This window comes from Oncorhynchus keta, chromosome 15 (assembly GCF_023373465.1).
Source record: "Oncorhynchus keta strain PuntledgeMale-10-30-2019 chromosome 15, Oket_V2, whole genome shotgun sequence".
Classification (NCBI taxonomy): Eukaryota; Metazoa; Chordata; class Actinopteri; order Salmoniformes; family Salmonidae; genus Oncorhynchus; species Oncorhynchus keta.
In genome coordinates, this window is record NC_068435.1 from 37406060 (window position 1) to 37423387 (window position 17328).

The 17328-nt window shown below is 42.4% G+C and overlaps 2 protein-coding genes across 12 annotated transcripts in view; one reads left to right on the forward strand and one right to left on the reverse strand.

Moving 5' to 3' along the window:
• Positions 1 to 1500: 1500 nt before the first annotated feature.
• LOC118372348 (zinc finger protein 704-like) overlaps positions 1501 to 17328 on the reverse strand; it is a 97919-nt gene continuing 82091 nt past the window's right edge. The window contains exons 6-11 of one of the 11 annotated variants that reach the window (XR_008065321.1): positions 12329 to 12614; positions 11638 to 11745; positions 11045 to 11172; positions 6892 to 10942; positions 6631 to 6717; positions 1501 to 6456 (exon numbers count right to left, since the gene is read on the reverse strand). Coding sequence is in view for 2 of the 11 variants with exons in the window: in XM_035758200.2 (XP_035614093.1) it covers positions 10831 to 10942; positions 11045 to 11172; positions 11638 to 11745; positions 12329 to 12614 (634 nt within the window). In the remaining 9 variants the exon portion in view is untranslated. Of the gene's footprint in view, positions 10943 to 11044; positions 11173 to 11637; positions 11746 to 12328; positions 12615 to 17328 lie in introns of all 11 variants that reach the window. The other 10 variants (XR_008065319.1, XR_008065312.1, XR_008065314.1 and 7 more) reach the window with 10 other exon arrangements.
• Positions 1789 to 4754, forward strand: LOC127907649 (uncharacterized). The gene is made up of 10 exons (XM_052463971.1): positions 1789 to 1920; positions 2033 to 2211; positions 2525 to 2699; positions 2737 to 3081; positions 3212 to 3268; positions 3604 to 3684; positions 3770 to 3859; positions 4036 to 4236; positions 4305 to 4421; positions 4458 to 4754. The coding sequence occupies exons 4-10, from the start codon at positions 2856 to 2858 to the stop codon at positions 4613 to 4615; spliced, it is 930 nt and encodes a 309-aa protein (XP_052319931.1). The 5' UTR covers positions 1789 to 1920; positions 2033 to 2211; positions 2525 to 2699; positions 2737 to 2855; the 3' UTR covers positions 4616 to 4754.

Consider the following 17328-nt stretch of genomic DNA (forward strand, 5'->3'; position numbering starts at 1 on the left):
TTAACTTACATAAAGCTACATTTAAGAGCTAACTTTATGGTTTGGTCTGATTAAAGGGACGTATGTAAATGATATATACCCATTGATTCTTGCAAAGAAGAGTTTACAGAAGGAACGTCAAAGTTTACATACTAGAGAGTGTGTCTAGAGTGCTAAATTTAAATTAAATTGCGTTGAGGATATTTTTTTCCTTCTCTTCATGGTTAAAGTAGTGAGAAATGAATGTAATTGTTGTAAAAATATGTGAGTGTGCTTAATTTAGTATCATCCTAAATCGAAATAATACATTTTATATAAGGCTAATTTCCCTATGGTGGACAGACCGTTTTACTACAATACAGACGGACATTAACGTTTTCACCACACAAGAATGACAGGAAATGCACATCCTTTTTTTTTAACCTCAGATTGGTGATGTTATAGTATTAAAGTGTGTAGTCATCACAATCTAAAACAATCGATTGGTTAAAACAGATCAACATATTTTGTTTGGTACCTGTGTATGTCATAAACGCCCATTCGTAGTGGAATTGTTCAGTCCACAGTGGCAGGACATTTTTTTTGGGGGGGGGTGATGATTCTCTCAAATGATCCAGTCCAAAAAAGTTTCCTTTTTCTTACCCCGTCACAAGCCAAAACAAGCTTGTTTTGTTCCAATACAATCCATTTATATAACAGCAACAGGCAAACGAGCCGGTTAGTTTGTCTGCTGAAGTTCGTTATCTAGCCACAGCATCATTTAGCTGGAGCCTACTTTATACCTAGTCCAGATGTGTTTTAGATATAATCATTGTAATGGTGTAAAAGATTATCCCAGCGCCAGACCGTATTCTGTCAGCTTCCACTCCGCCATTCGAACGTATTTATTCTAATAACAGAAACCCAGACGATGACGTGGTAATCTTTTGGTGCGTTCGTTTTAGGCTACAAGGGTTCCGGATCTGCGCCTGCTGCGTTTGGATATGAAGCAGCCCCCCAACCAACGGGGAAACCAGAAGGGAAGCACCCTCTTTTCGAGATTGACAGCGCTTTGACCCAATGAGAATGGGGGACACAAAGGATCGCAGTCCCCCCCCCCCCAAAATGCCAACCAACGGGAAAACCAGAAGGAAAGCACCCTCTTTTCTTGTTAAATCTGAGCTAGATTGTTAGCGCTTTGACCCAATGAGAATGGGGGGCACCAAGGATCTCAGTGCCTATAAATAGGGCCAGAATAATGCATTTGGGGCACCTACCTCCATTCTGCAACTTTTGCCATGAGGCTGAGATGTTTTTTGACGGTTAAAAGCAAATTGACTGCATTTTGACACATTTTACCAGTGCTTATGAAACTTGCATATGCTATCTGGGGGGCCCCAAACTCCACGGGCCCCCAATCAACATATATTTTGAGGGGGCGAATCCACCTGTTCTGAATATTGGGGGGAGGGGAGCAATTTCACTTATGACAAAAACACAGAGACACACACACAGAGAAGAAAGAGAGACTGAGAATACATATTCCATTCCATTTGTGTTTATTTTCTCTCTATCACATTTACATCACCTGCCTTATTTTCAACATCATCTTCATCATGACATCAAGTCATCCATCCACTTGATGTCACAGACAGACATAAGCAATCAAACAAACCCCTCTTCTACACATAATGAGAGAACACCAATCAATCAATTAACACGACCAAGATAATAAAGAAACACAAATAAGGTCAGTTTCACTGCAGCCAACAATAAGGCTCGGTAAAGACATGGCACAGCAGGAGAAAAACATGTAGACAGTTCAAAAATAAAGACAAACAGATGTAAGACAGGTAAAACAGTGACAAAGACAAACAGATCAAAGACAGGTAAACAGGTAAAACAGTGACAAAGACAGGTAAAACAGTGACAAAGACAAACAGATCAAAGACAGGTAAACAGGTAAAACAGTGACAGAAAGACAAACAGATCAAAGACAGGTAAACAGGTAAAACAGTGACAAAGACAGGTAAAACAGTGACAAAGACAAACAGATCAAAGACAGGTAAAAAAGGTAAAACAGTGACAGAAAGACAAACAGATCAAAGACAGGTAAAACAGTGACAGAGAAAGACAAACATATGTAAGACAGGTAAAACAGTGACAAAGACAAACAGATCAAAGACAGGTAAACAGGTAAAACAGTGACAAAGACAGGTAAAACAGTGACAAAGACAAACAGATCAAAGACAGGTAAAAAGGTAAAACAGTGACAGAAAGACAAACAGATCAAAGACAGGTAAAACAGTGACAGAAAGACAAACAGATCAAAGACAGGTAAAACAGTGACAAAGACAAACAGATCAAAGACAGGTAAAACAGCGACAAAGACAAACAGATCAAAGACAGGTAAAACAGTGACAGAAAGACAAACAGATCAAAGACAGGTAAAACAGTGACAGAAAGACAAACAGATCAAAGACAGGTAAAACAGGTAAAACAGTGACAAAGACAAACAGATCAAAGACAGGTAAAACAGCGACAAAGACAAACAGATCAAAGACAGGTAAAACAGGTAAAACAGTGACAGAAAGATAAACAGATCAAAGACAGGTAAAACATGTAAAACAGTGACAAAGACAAACAGATCAAAGACCGGTAAAACAGTGACAGAAAGACAAACAGATCAAATACAGATAAAACAGGTAAAACAGTGACAAAGACAAACAGATCAAAGACAGGTAAAAACAGCGACAAAGACAAACAGATCAAAGACAGGTAAAACAGGTAAAACAGTGACAAAGACAAACAGATCAAAGACAGGTAAAACAGCGTCAAAGACAAACAGATCAAATACAGATAAAACAGGTAAAACAGTGAGAAAGATAAACAGATCAATGACAGGTAAAACAGTGACAAAGACAAACAGATCAAAGACAGGTAAAACAGTGACAAAGACAAACAGATCAAAGACAGGTAAAACAGCGACAAAGACAAACAGATCAAAGACAGGTAAAACAGTGACAAAGACAAACAGATCAAAGACAGATAAAACAGGTAAGACAGTGACAAAGACAGGTAAAACAGCGACAAAGACAAACAGATCAAAGACAGGTAAAACAGGTAAAACAGTGACAGAAAGATAAACAGATCAAAGACAGGTAAAACACGTAAAACAGTGACAAAGACAAACAGATCAAAGGCAGGTAAAACAGTGACAGAAAGACAAACAGATCAAAGAAAGATAAAACAGGTAAAACAGTGACAAAGACAGGTAAAACAGTGACAAAGACAAACAGATCAAAGACAGGTAAAACAGGTAAAACAGTGACAGAAAGATAAACAGATCAAAGACAGGTAAAACATGTAAAACAGTGACAAAGACAAACAGATCAAAGACCGGTAATACAGTGACAGAAAGACAAACAGATCAAAGACAGGTAAAAAGGTAAAACAGTGACAGAAAGACAAACAGATCAAAGACAGGTAAAACAGTGACAGAAAGACAAACAGATCAAAGACAGGTAAAACAGCGACAAAGACAAACAGATCAAAGACAGGTAAAACAGGTAAAACAGTGACAGAAAGACAAACAGATCAAAGACAGGTAAAACAGTGACAGAAAGACAAACAGATCAAAGACAGGTAAAACAGGTAAAACAGTGACAAAGACAAACAGATCAAAGACAGGTAAAACAGCGACAAAGACAAACAGATCAAAGACAGGTAAAACAGGTAAAACAGTGACAGAAAGATAAACAGATCAAAGACAGGTAAAACAGTGACAGAAAGACAAACAGATCAAAGACAGGTAAAACAGGTAAAACAGTGACAAAGACAAACAGATCAAAGACAGGTAAAACAGTGACAAAGACAAACAGATCAAAGACAGGTAAAACAGGTAAAACAGTGACAGAAAGATAAACAGATCAAAGACAGGTAAAACATGTAAAACAGTGACAAAGACAAACAGATCAAAGACCGGTAAAACAGTGACAGAAAGACAAACAGATCAAATACAGATAAAACAGGTAAAACAGTGACAAAGACAAACAGATCAAAGACAGGTAAAAACAGTGACAAAGACAAACAGATCAAAGACAGGTAAAACAGTGACAAAGACAAACAGATCAAAGACAGGTAAAACAGCGACAAAGACAAACAGATCAAAGACAGGTAAAACAGTGACAAAGACAAACAGATCAAAGACAGATAAAACAGGTAAGACAGTGACAAAGACAGGTAAAACAGCGACAAAGACAAACAGATCAAAGACAGGTAAAACAGTGACAGAAAGACAAACAGATCAAAGAAAGATAAAACAGGTAAAACAGTGACAAAGACAGGTAAAACAGTGACAAAGACAAACAGATCAAAGACAGGTAAAACAGCGACAATGACAAACAGATCAAAGACAGGTAAAACAGAGACAAAGACAAACAGATCAAATACAGATAAAACAGGTAAAACAGTGACAAAGACAAACAGATCAAAGACAGGTAAAACAGTGACAAAGACAAACAGATCAAAGACAGGTAAAACAGTGACAAAGACAAACAGATCAAAGACAGGTAAAACAGCGACAAAGACAAACAGATCAAAGACAGGTAAAACAGTGACAGAAAGACAAACAGATCAAAGACAGGTAAAACAGTGACAGAAAGATAAACAGATCAAAGACAGGTAAAACAGTGACAAAGACAAACAGATCAAAGACAGGTAAAAACAGGTAATATAGTGACAGAAAGACAAACAGATCAAATAGGTATGTCGATTACGAGTACGGTAGAAGAAGAAGCACAGAGTTGAGCGGAGCTGCCATGACGATGAATTACATTTGGATGGAGATCCATTGGCTTTGCTGTTGCTGAGCTGTTGGGCTGGACTCGACAACATCGACATTCAAAAAGAAAACAAAGAATAGAATCACAGAACATATTTCAAGGGCTTGGTTAGCTTAATATACTGGGTAATGACTTGGGACTACAGTACATTTTGAAAGAGAAAGGTACATAATGGAGAGAAATAGAGGAGGAGATGGAGAGAAAGTCACTGAAGTAATGACAGGGAAATGTACAGGTACGGAACAGACAGACACCAAGGCAAGCGGCCTGTTGGAATGTGCAGGACAGGAAACAGAATCGCCAAAGGTAAAACCATGAAACTAGAATTCTATTTCTCTGGATAACACACTTCCTCATTACATACAACATTACCTCAAAAGATAATAACAACAACACGTATTCTGATAAATCCATATTTGGCAGGAAGGGAGACAGAAAAGGTAGGTAGCAGATTTTAGGAATCGTGTACAAATCATTATGACTGCAAATATAGCACAGTCAATCACTCCATAGTGTATTATAAGACTTGTCATAAGCATTCACAACAGCTCATGGTCCCTTATGACCACCTTAACAAATGCATTACGCCTTCATAAACATATTCATTATATGCTTTACACTAAGTGGGAAGAGTGCAGTATATGGACCACTATAAGCATTCATAATGGCCAAGGACTCATTATAACTGCCCAAATAAACGCCGACATGCCAATGAATGCATTCGTAATAGATCCCACACAGGTGGCTCAAAGAAAGGTCATCAAAAGGCCAAGTTAGTTCTTGTTCCAATTAAAGCACATCATTGCACAATGTAAGAAGGTGAAGCAATACTGCATGGTTGTGGTATAGATATGATACACACATGATAGGTCCAACTGTTAGTGTGTATGTTAAATGTTTTGCGATACTGAAGACAGAGCGCACTAACAGTTCTCTACAGGCAGTAGAAACTAGCCAGCGTTACAAGAAAGAAAACAAGCTTTTCTTTTTGTACATTTCAAATTCTTCAACGTTTTTTCTCCCCTTTTCCCCTAAACTGCAATATAGAAGTATGTACATGTTATATTCAATATAGCTTCTCAATTGCCCTTTAAAAAACAGGAAGGAAAAAAATATTCTGAGCAAATCGACTTGAGAAAGTTTCCTTTTTATATAACAGAAATACAACAAAGAAAACAACATGAAAATAGCACCACGGTTCTCTTTACGGTGCATATGCCCTGAAACTACAAATCCATATCTAATAATCGTCACTGCTTGTCCCACTTCCTCTTTCAACACCGATCATAAAGCCCCAGTTCTCCAAACACACCAAATCAAAGCCTTCCAAAGCCTCAGGTCCCCTAAACACGTTCTCATTTACAGCAACAACCTAGGGAATAGTTACACCGGGATGAATGAGCCAATTGGAAGCTGGGGATGATTAGGTGGCCATAATGGTATGAGGGCCAGATTGGAAATTTAGCTAGGACACCAGGGTTAACATACTCTTACAATAAGTGACATGGGATCTTTAGTGACCACAGAGAATCAGTACACCCATTTAACATCCCATCTGAAAGACAGCACTCTACACAGGGCAATGTCCTCAATCACTGCCCTAGGTTACATATATTTTTTTTTAGACCAGAGGAAAGAGTGCCTCCTACTGGACCTCCAACACCACTTCCAGAAGCATCTGGTCTCCCATCCTGGGACCAACCCTGCTTAGCTTCAGAGGAAAGAGTGCTTCCTACTGAACCTCCAACACCACTTCCAGAAGCATCTGGTCTCCCATCCAGGGACCAACCCTGCTTAGCTTCAGAGGAAAGAGTGCTTCCTACTGAACCTCCAACACCACTTCCAGAAGCATCTGGTCTCCCATCCAGGGACCAACCCTGCTTAGCTTCAGAGGAAAGAGTGCTTCCTACTGAACCTCCAACACCACTTACAGAAGCATCTGGTCTCCCATCCAGGGACCAACCCTGCTTAGCTTCAGAGGAAAGAGTGCTTCCTACTGAACCTCCAACACCACTTACAGAAGCATCTGGTCTCCCATCCAGGGACCAACCCTGCTTAGCTTCAGAGGAAAGAGTGCTTCCTACTGAACCTCCAACACCACTTCCAGAAGCATCTGGTCTCCCATCCAGGGACCAACCCTGCTTAGCTTCAGAGGAAAGAGTGCTTCCTACTGAACCTCCAACACCACTTCCAGAATCATCTGGTCTCCCATCCAGGGACCAACCCTGCTTAGCTTCAGAGGAAAGCCAGCAGTGGATGCTGCTGGCAGGTAACAATTAAATAAAGAGTGTTCCCTTTGCATTAGCCCTGGCCAGTGACCCATAAGGCCAATTTAGTGCAATAAAAAATGACATGCAGGTTTGTGGCGGGGATAGGGTGACTGAAATTGAGAACAATGGACTTGATTGCTCTGGTGCAAATCAAAAGTATGACTGGCCAATCTGCTGCCAGTCAATTGGTGGAGAAGTGTCAGGTGCTTTGGCTGGGGGATGGACAGAGAGAGCTGAGCGGGTGTGTTTAAGTGCTCACTTAAAATCAAATCACAATCAGACAGGAGTCCAAAATAGGAGTCCGGAAATAAAACCTCTTCTCTCATCTGGAATAAAATGTGAAAAAGCCACTTGCCAAGACTAAACCCAATGTTTCTGGAAGCAGTATATGAGTAGGCTGTGTAGGAAACCCCATGTCCTTGAAACGATCTGTTCCGAAGACGACAACAAGCAACCATTGAATGACTGATGGATAATGCTGGACCAGTTTCCCCCCATACCAAGTTAGGGCAGACTGCCTGAGATGTGACTTCAGGGGTCATCTTGGTGACACAATAACAAGGTTGAGGGGAAACCCTTACTCACAAAGTACCGTGCTGTACTACACTCTTAAAAGGTGCTATCTATAACCAAATGGTTCTTCGTCTGTTCCCATTGGATAATCCTTTAAAGAACCCTTATTGGTTCCATGGAGAGCCCTTTTGGTTCCAGGTAAAACCATTTCCACACAGACTTCTACATGGAACTCAAAAGGGTTCTACTAGAAAACAAAAAGTGTTCTACCTGGAACCCAATAGGGTTCTCCTATGGGGACAGCCGAAGAACCCTTTTGGAAGCCTTTTTCCCAAGGCTGCATCCAGTACCACTCTATTCCAGACAACATTGTGGGCCCCATTGGGCTGTGTACACCACACACAGAGAGAACTAGACATACAGGTTCAGAACGTTCTTATGGGGGGACCCAAGAGGTGTAGAAGCCCCATCCCTGAAACCCCATTTTAACACTAAAGCAGTGACGACCCAAAATAAAACCTCAAATTAAACTTCACTTCAAAATCTGTGTATATAAAATGTCCATGTATAAATGTTTTTCTTTGTGCAGTGCAAGTTAGTGCAATTTCTTTAGGTACATCATTTGTCCTCGTAATGTTATTTTCATTGGCACTTGTGAAGTTTCTGACCATTAATTACCAGCCTACTCTCCACTCTGACCAGTGAGGTACTGTAAGACACAGCTTCTCTCTCTCAGACAGAATGCCTGACAGCAAGGTTACTAGCCAGCAAGCATGACCATATTTGTTGGTAATGGTTATCAAGGAAAAGACTGACATGGCATGGCTCTCTTAAAGTTCAGCGTGACAGTGGAATGTAAATGTAAAGGCAACATTCCCTGTTAACATTCACTCATAAACTCTGCATATGTCGGCTCAATCGGAAATTACCAGTACGCAATCTGTACGGATTCAGGGATATGGATGAATAGAGCCCCAAAAGGAATCCCGTTGGTTCGATTGCTTGTTTGTTGTACCCAAAAAACAACAAGATATAACAGTCACGGCCAGCTGTCTTAGAATGGCTACTGATGTCATGTCAATGAGAATATGTGACAGCTGAGAGCGCATGTGTCAACATGACAACAGATGTGTAAGACAGCCAACGACTGGAAAGTCATAGGCTGTGTTCGATAGGATAAAAGACGCAATATATTTCATGGGTAAATTGTGACTGACTGATCTATAAATAAGAATGAGTCGATATTTATGATGGAAGGTGATTTGTAGATCAGTCAGTTGGCAGGCAGTTGCCTGCAGTAGTTTTGATGCTGTCGAACACTGCCACTGACTGTGGCCGTTGTCATCGAAACAAGTTCAAGGTGAGCTGAGGTAAGAGGCCAGGTGGCACTACAGGATGTGCACATGCGTGCATTGGGTACTGTGCTCCTATAAAAAACAAAGTATCCCAAATAATAATTGTTGTAATGATTAGGCTTCGCAGTACTGTTGATTCAGAGTCCCTTAGAGAAAAAAAAGTTAGCATCATGGTTGAACCATTACTACAGCAAAAATATCTTGTTTCTACCCCAGTTAAAATGATCTGACCCATATTACTGTTATTCTTTCTATAGCCTATCGACAGGACCGCAACTTCAAAAGGAGAATTAATATAGGCTGCATCTCAATTAAACAATATAATCTGGTGCTCATACAGTTTATGTGGTGCTCCTAACTTTTAAAAACTGGGAGCACCAGTTCATTTAGAGTCCTGTGTGTGTGTGTGTGTGTGTGTGTGTGTGTGTGTGTGTGCTGTTGTAACTTGTGTAATGGCTAGTAGTCAGTGTTGGGAGCAGAAAGAGAGAGCCTGCAGAGACTACATTCAAAGAGCTGGCAACAATCAAAACAGTAGCTAGAGTAGAAAAATACATCTGTTTAAAAATATACATCTGCTCTCATGTCTGATCAGGAATCCAGGTACAAGGGAAGTAAACAATCCCTTGGAGACAAACATCTTGATTTCAACGCCATCAGATACCAGTTAAGAGCTGTAACTGGGAGTGAGGGTTGAGTAGGACTGACTATGGTACAGTACCCACAGAGAATGAGTATTCTATGTCCATGATGATAGCCAGAAAATGAACACTGAGTAGCCAGCAGCGTTACAGCAGAGCTTAATGTTGTCGACGATAACGGTTATCAACAATAGAGCTGATTAATCAAAGCGATTTTCAAGAGATTTTCCGAACCCTGGCGATTACACTTTGCAACTACTAGTTGCCTTGGCAACTGATCGCTGAAAACACATGTAAGAAATGAGAGGAAACACTTTAGTTACAAAGTTTACAGTGATCTGTTGAAAGATGTGTTGTTTCTGAAAGATGCATATCAGAGGAAAGGAAGAAAGGGAAATAGATATCTTTATAAACTGTACATTCAAAATGTAACATTTGGTGCAATCAGATGGAAGAGTGTGTGTTTCATATCTATGCAAAAAAGCAAGAATCTTATGATGAGTAGCTACGGATGATTTACTTCCCAAACAACATGATTAGAGTTTCTGAGTTGAATTCCTATAAGAGCATGTGATGTGTTATTCCATAACACTTGGATATGAACATCATCTTAACAAGCAGCATCTAAATTCTCAGCGATATTCTGATCAGTTTTTCCTTTGGTAGACTTACTGCCCTTTTCAAAAGAGTGACAGTTGAAATTTGAAAACGATCCATTGGAATAAAAGCCCCGAAGTGAGATTTTAGATATAAAACATTAACAGAGATGCATTGAAAGAGGCTGACAAGGGAGCGGTATCAGGATCTTATGAACCCAAACACAGCAGCTTACATGATACTCGGACCGGTAAAAAACTATACGTACACAATAGCAAAAAGCTTAGTTGAAATCTTTCCCCTACAGTGAAGGCAGACAAAATTAGAAAATACAAAACAAATCAAAAAGGTTTTGAATAATATTTTCCTTTTTTTGATTACCTAAAAAGTCTCATCATTAGAAAGAAAAACAATTCTTCCAAAGCCAAATTCATTTTTCTTTTTTGCCTTTTTCATCAGTTAGTTGTTGTGTTTTGTGAATTCAGCCGTCTGAGGACTAGGAGAAGCGAGCAGAGAGCCCCCTGCTGGTCAGGAGGAAGCAGTGCGTGCTCTGAGGGGCTTCATCACGGAGAAACCCCCACATCTCCTCAGTGGAAGATGACACCTCATTGAAGCGCTGGCAGAGGAAGAGTCCATCCCAGTGATGTACTGGGGTTCAGTCAGTGAATCGCTGACAGGCTTTTTTCCAGCGGCAGGCTGTGCACCACATGTCCCTCTTCTCCATGCCATACACTTTCCGGCACTTTTTGGCCTCTCCGCGGGGTTTCCTTGGCAACCAATAAGATGGCACACAGTTAGATTTTACACTACAATACCGTGAAGTTGCTAAACACACTTACACAGCAAGGGTCAACACACACACTGTGTACCTGATTCCTGGTGCTGGTTTGGGCAGGGGGGCAGTAAAGGGAGGTGTCTTGCAGATGGTGGTGTGTGTGTGAGGGGCTGGCTGTCTCTTCTCCCCGAAGCTCACCGTGCGGATGTGAGTCAACGGCCCCTGCAGGGGCAACCACAGGTCAAAGGGCATTCAACACCAACCAATCACAGCATGGCAGTCCATAATTAAGGGTTACACCTAATGCTCTGAGATTTTCCTGACCATGTGACGTGAAAAGAAAGAAGTCTACGTAACTACGGCTCTAGATCAGTGTCACCTCTCAGACCGTGTTATTCTTCACACTGGCTATGTTAGGGCTAAACTGATTCTAGTTCAGCCCTAAAGACAATATGTCTACATAGTAAACAACACTCCAGGGACGGGAGGTAGAGGCAGAGAGAGGTAGAGTAGAAGAAAGGAGGAGAGAGATGAGCTAGAATGAAAGGGGAAAAGAGAAATTGAAAAAGAGGTTAGTAAATATGGGGGTGGTAGGAGCTAGGGAGTAGGGAGTTGAGAGATGGGGTAGTGATTGAAGAGAGAGATATGAGGATGCAGAAAGAGAGGGAGAGAAAGCAGCCTGCTCACCGTTAAGCCTTTAAAAATGACAGGAGGGGACTGCCAGGACACACTGATCCCATCCCTATTCCCATCAGCCTGCTCCGAACACACAGGAATACTCACAGGAGCAGTGGCCTGGAAAACACAGTACCGCACCACGGTGAGAGACAGAGAGAGGGATGAGAAGGGAGAGAGAGAGGAAGAGGAGAGAGAGAGGGAGGGAGGGAGAGAGAGAGAGATGAGAAAGGAGAGAGAGAGGAAGAGCAGAGAGAGAGATGAGAAGGGAGAGAGAGGAAGAGGAGAGAGAGGGAGGGAGGGAGAGATGAGAGAGGGAAGTGAGGGGGGAGAGATGATTAGAGAAGACGTGTACGAGTGGAGATAGAGGGAGGTTGAGCGACAAAGAATGATACTGAAAGAAAAGGGAGATAGATACTACGGAAAATGGAGTAAAATAGAGAAGGCGGCGACCTCACCTAAACGAAATCTATTGATCTGACGTGACGTGTCATGGCATGTGCAACTTTAAGCCTGTTCAACTCAGTTTCATGGACATAAGTAACTAAACACACACAGACCAGGAGAACCAAAACATTATCTGTCATGGAGTAGAGGACAGCTCCAGTACATGAAACACCTGGAGTCTCTATAGCAACAGAGTACCATAGCCATTGGAGAATAAAGTGGATGTGCGTGCATGTGTGTGCCTGACTGTTCTTACCTGGTAGGCGTGGTCAGTGCGGATATGGCAGAGCGTGGAGGGAGCCGATTGGCTGAGCAGACTAGGGGCATGACCCTGCGGTCCCCTCATGACGATGTGGGCGGGCTCAGAGCGGGGAACAAAGGCGGCATGGGAGAAAGGGGGGAAGATGGGGGGAGGGCCAGTAGTGGTGGGGGAGGTGGGCGTGAGGCTGGACAAGCCCTCTGATAGGCTGTCCATGTTGACCTCGATCTCTGAGTAGTAGAAGTCCTCCTCCCCGTCACTGTAGTCCGAGTCACAGTTCCGCCTGCACCATAGGAGGGTGACAATACATGAAGCAGCTTCTAACAGACGTACGTACGGGATACACATGGTATACACCGCCCAACCAAATGCTTACTTGCAGATTCCGTCTGGACAAGGCAACATCAATAAGAAATAATATAACCATATGAAAATAAAGTAATTGGCTCAGTAGAATAGAATAAACATTTTAGCATGAGAATAATAGAGAACCATTTATAGTCCCTTATTTCCACGTGTTTTGGGGAAGGGAGGATTTGAGGGATGTTTATTTAGAAATCATAATATGAGTCTGGTAGCAGCAGTTGTAACGTGTGGAACTACAGTACCAGTCAAAGGTTTCAACACACCATTCAAGGGTTATTCTTTATTTGGACTATTTTCTAAATTGTAGAATGAAGGCATCAAAACTATGAAATAACACATATGGAATCATGCTGTAACCAAACAAAGTGTTAAACAAATCAAAATATATTTTGATGACAGCTTTGCACATTCCTGGCATTCTCTCAACCAGCTTCATCTGGAATTATTTTCCAACATTCTTGAAGGATTCCCTCATATGCTGAGCACTTGTTGGCTGCTTTTCCTTCACTCTACTGTCCAACTCATCCCAAACCATCTCAATTGGGTTGAGGTCAGGTGATTGTGGAGGCCAGGTTATCTGATGCAGTACTCCATCACTCTCCTTTCTGGTCAAATAGCCTTTACACAGCCTGGAGGTGTGTTGGCTGATTGTCCTGTTGAAAAACAAATGACAGCCCCACAAAGCCCAAACCAGATGGGATGGCGTATTGCTGCAGAATGCTGTGGTAGCCATGCTGGTTAAGTGTGCCTTGAATTCTAAATAAATCACAAACTGTGTCACCAGCAAAGCTCCCCCACACCTCCTCCTCCATGCTTCACGGTGGGAACCACATATGCGGAGATCATTAGTTCACCTACTCTGCATCTCACAAAGACATGGCGGTAGGAATCAAAAATCTCATCAGACCAGAAGACAGATTTCCACTTGTCTAATGTCTATTGCTCGTGTTTCTTGGCCCAAGCAAGTCTCTACTTCTTGTTGGTGTCCTTTAGTAGTGGCTTCTTTGCAGCAATTCGACCACAAATGCCTGATTCACGCAGTCTCCTCTGAACAGTTGATGTTGAGGTGTATTTGTTACTTGAACATATCCTCTGCAGCAGAGGAAACTCTGGGTATTTTCTGTGGAGGTCCTCATGAGAGCCAGTTTCATCATAGCTCTCGATGGTTTATGCAACTGCACTTGAAGAAACTTTCAAAGTTCTTAACATTTTCCGGGTTGACTGACCTTCATTTCATAAAGTAATGAGGGACTGTCGTTTCTCTATGCTTATTTGAGCTGTTCTTGCCATAATAAGGACTTGGTCTTTATCAAATAGGTCTCTTCTGTATACCAACCCTATCTTGTCACAACACAATTGACTGGCTCAAACGCATTAAGAAGGAACGAAATTCCATAAATGAACTTCGACAAGGCACACGTGTTAATTGAAATATATTTCAGGTGACTACCTCATGAAGCTGGTTGACAGAATGCCAAGAGTGTGCAAAGCAAAGCTGTCATCAAGGCAAAGGGTGGCTACTTTGAAGAATCTCAATTATATTTGGATTTGTTTAACATTTTGGTTACTACATGATTCCATATGTCTTAATTTTGATGTCTTCACTATTATTCTACAGTCGTGGCCAAAGGTTTTGAGAATGACACAAATATGAATATTCACAAAGTTTGCTGCTTCATAGTCTTTAGATATTTTTGTCAGATGTTACTATGGAATACTACTTTTATTGACAATTACATGAAGTTGATGCAAAGAGTCAATATCTGCGGTGTTGACCCTTCTTTTTTCAAGACCTCTGTAATCCACCCTGGCATGCTCTCAATTAACTTCTGGGCCACATCCTGACTGATGGCAGCCCATTCTTGAATAATCAATGCTTGGAATTTGTCAGAATTTGTGGGGTTTTGTTTGTCCACCCGCCTCTTGAAGATTGACCACAAGTTCTCAATGTGATTAAGGTCTGGGGAGTTTCCTGGCCATGGACCCAAAATATCGATGTTTTGTTCCCCGAGCTACTTAGTTATCACTTTTGCCTTATGGAAAGGTGCTCCATCATGCTGGAAAAAGGCATTGTTCATCACCAAACTGTTCCTGTTGCTCTCAGAGGATGTTTGTACCATTCTTTATTCATGGCTGTGTTCTAAGGCAAAATTGTGAGTGAGCCCACTCCCTTGGCTGAGAAGCAACCCCACACATGAATGGTCTCAGGATGCTTTACTGTTGGCATGACACAGGACTGATGGTAGCGCTCACATTGTCTTCTCCGGACAAGCTTTTTTCCGGCTGACCCAAACAATTGGAAAGGGGATTCAGAGAAAATGACTTTACCCCAGTCCTCAGCAGTTCAATCCCTGTACCTTTTGCAGAATATCAGTCTGACCCTTGATGTTTTTACTGGAGAGAAGTGGCTTCTTTGCTGCCCTTCTTGACACCAGGCCATCCTCCAAAAGTCTTTGCCTCACTGTGCGTGCAGATGCACTCACACCTGACTGTGACATTCCTGAGCAAGCTCTCTACTGGTGGTGCCCCGATCGCGTAGCTGAATCAACTTTAGGAGACTGTCCTGGTGCTTGCTGGACTTTCTTGGGCGCCCTGACGCCTTCTTCACAACAATTGAACCACTCTCCTTGAAGTTCTTGATGATCCGATAAACGGTTGATTTAGGTGCAATCTTAATGGCAGCAATATCCTTACATGTGAAGCCCTTTTTGTGCAAAGCAATGATGACAGCACGTGTTTCCTTGCAGGTAACCATGGCTGACAGAGGAAGAACAATGATTCCCAAGCACCACCCTCCTTTTGAAGCTTCCAGTCTGTTATTTGAACTCAATCAGCATGACAGAGTGATCTCCAGCCTTGTCCTCGTCAACACTCACACCTGTGTTAAGCAGCAGATTTTGTGAAAATTAATATTTGTGTCATTCTCAAAACTTTTGGCCACGACAATGTAGAAATAGTAAAAATAAAGAAAAAAACTCTTGAATGAGTTGGTGTGGTGAAACTTTTGACTGGGACTGTATATGTGTGTATATGTGTGTGGGTGTGTGCGGAGAATCAGAGTAGGTGGTCAGTCCAGTTCAAGTGTTCAGCAGTCTGATGGCTTGTAGAAAGAAACTCTCTCTGAGCCTGTTGGTATCAGACCTGACGCTCCGGTACCATCTGCCCGACCGTAAGGGAGGGAACAGCTTGTGACACTGAGAAAATGACCTTTTAATGGTGTCAGACCAAGGCTCTGCATCTGTCCCCGTGCTCCTAGACCTTAGTGCTCCTTTTGATACCATTGATCCCCACATTCTTTTGGAGAGATTCGAAACCCAAATGTGTCTACATGGACAAGTTCTGGCCTGGTTTCGATCTTATCTGTCGGAAAGATATCAGTTTGTCTCTGTGGATGGTTTGTCCTCTGACAAATCAATTGTAAGTTAAGTCAGGGTAGTAAGTTGGTGGTTTGAAGATATCCCTCTAGTGGTGTGGGGGCTGTGCTTTGGCAAAGCGGGTGGGGTTATATCCTGCCTGGTTGGCCCTGTCCGGGGGTCAGGGGGCTATGTTCAGCCTGTTATATGTGGAGTACTTCTCCTGTCTTATACGGTGTCCTGTGTGAATTTAAGAATTCTTCCTTTAATTCTCTCTCCCTCTCCTCCTGAGGAGACCTGAACCCTGGAACCATGCCTCTACCTGTCCTGAGGACTCTGTCCACTGGGTAGTGCTGCTGCTCCAGTTTCAACTGTTCTGCCTGCGGCTATGGAACCCTGACCTGTTCACCGGATGTGCTACCTTGGCCTGAACCTGCTGTTTTCGACTCTCTCCCTCTACTGCACCTGCTGTCTCGAACTCTGAATGCTCAGCTATGAAAAGCCAACTGACATTTACTCCTGAGGTGCTGACCTGTTGCACCCTCTACAACCACTGTGATTATTATTATCTGACCCAGCTGGTCATCTATGAACGTTTGAACATCTTGGCCATGTTCTGTTATAATCCCCACCCAGCACAGCCAGAAGAGGACTGGCCACCTTGCTTCTACATCTGCATTGCTTGCTGTTTGGGGTATTAGGCTGTGTTTCTGTATAGCACTTTGTGACATCGGCTGATGTAAGAAGGGCTTTATAAATACATTCGATTGATTGATTGTGGTGTGTGGGCTCTTGATGATGCTGCAGGCCTTCATCAGGCCCTATTTTGAGTAGATGTCCTGGTTGGGTGGGAGCACGGTCCCAGTGATGTACTGGGCCATCTTCACTTAGGGTCGTGGATGGAGCAGCAGGTAACAACAGTGTTGAACGCTGAGCTTTAGTCAATGAAAGGTCCTTTTGATGTGGAAGAGGCATCTTACATAGATCTGTTCTAGCAGTAGACACATTGGAGTCCAGTGTGGGCCATGACCAGCCTCTCGAAGCACTCCATGATGAACGGGGTGAGTGCGACGGTGCAATTGTCATTTGGGAATGTCACATTGTTTTTCTTGGGCCCTGGTAGGATGGCGATCTCCTTGAAGCAGGAGGGGACTACAGCCTTGGACACAGACAGGTTGAAGATGTCCGAGAAGACGCCGGTCAGCTGGTCAGCGCACATTCGGAGGACGAGGCCAGGGATGCCCTCTTGGCCGGTAGTATTTAGAGTTTTCCCCCATG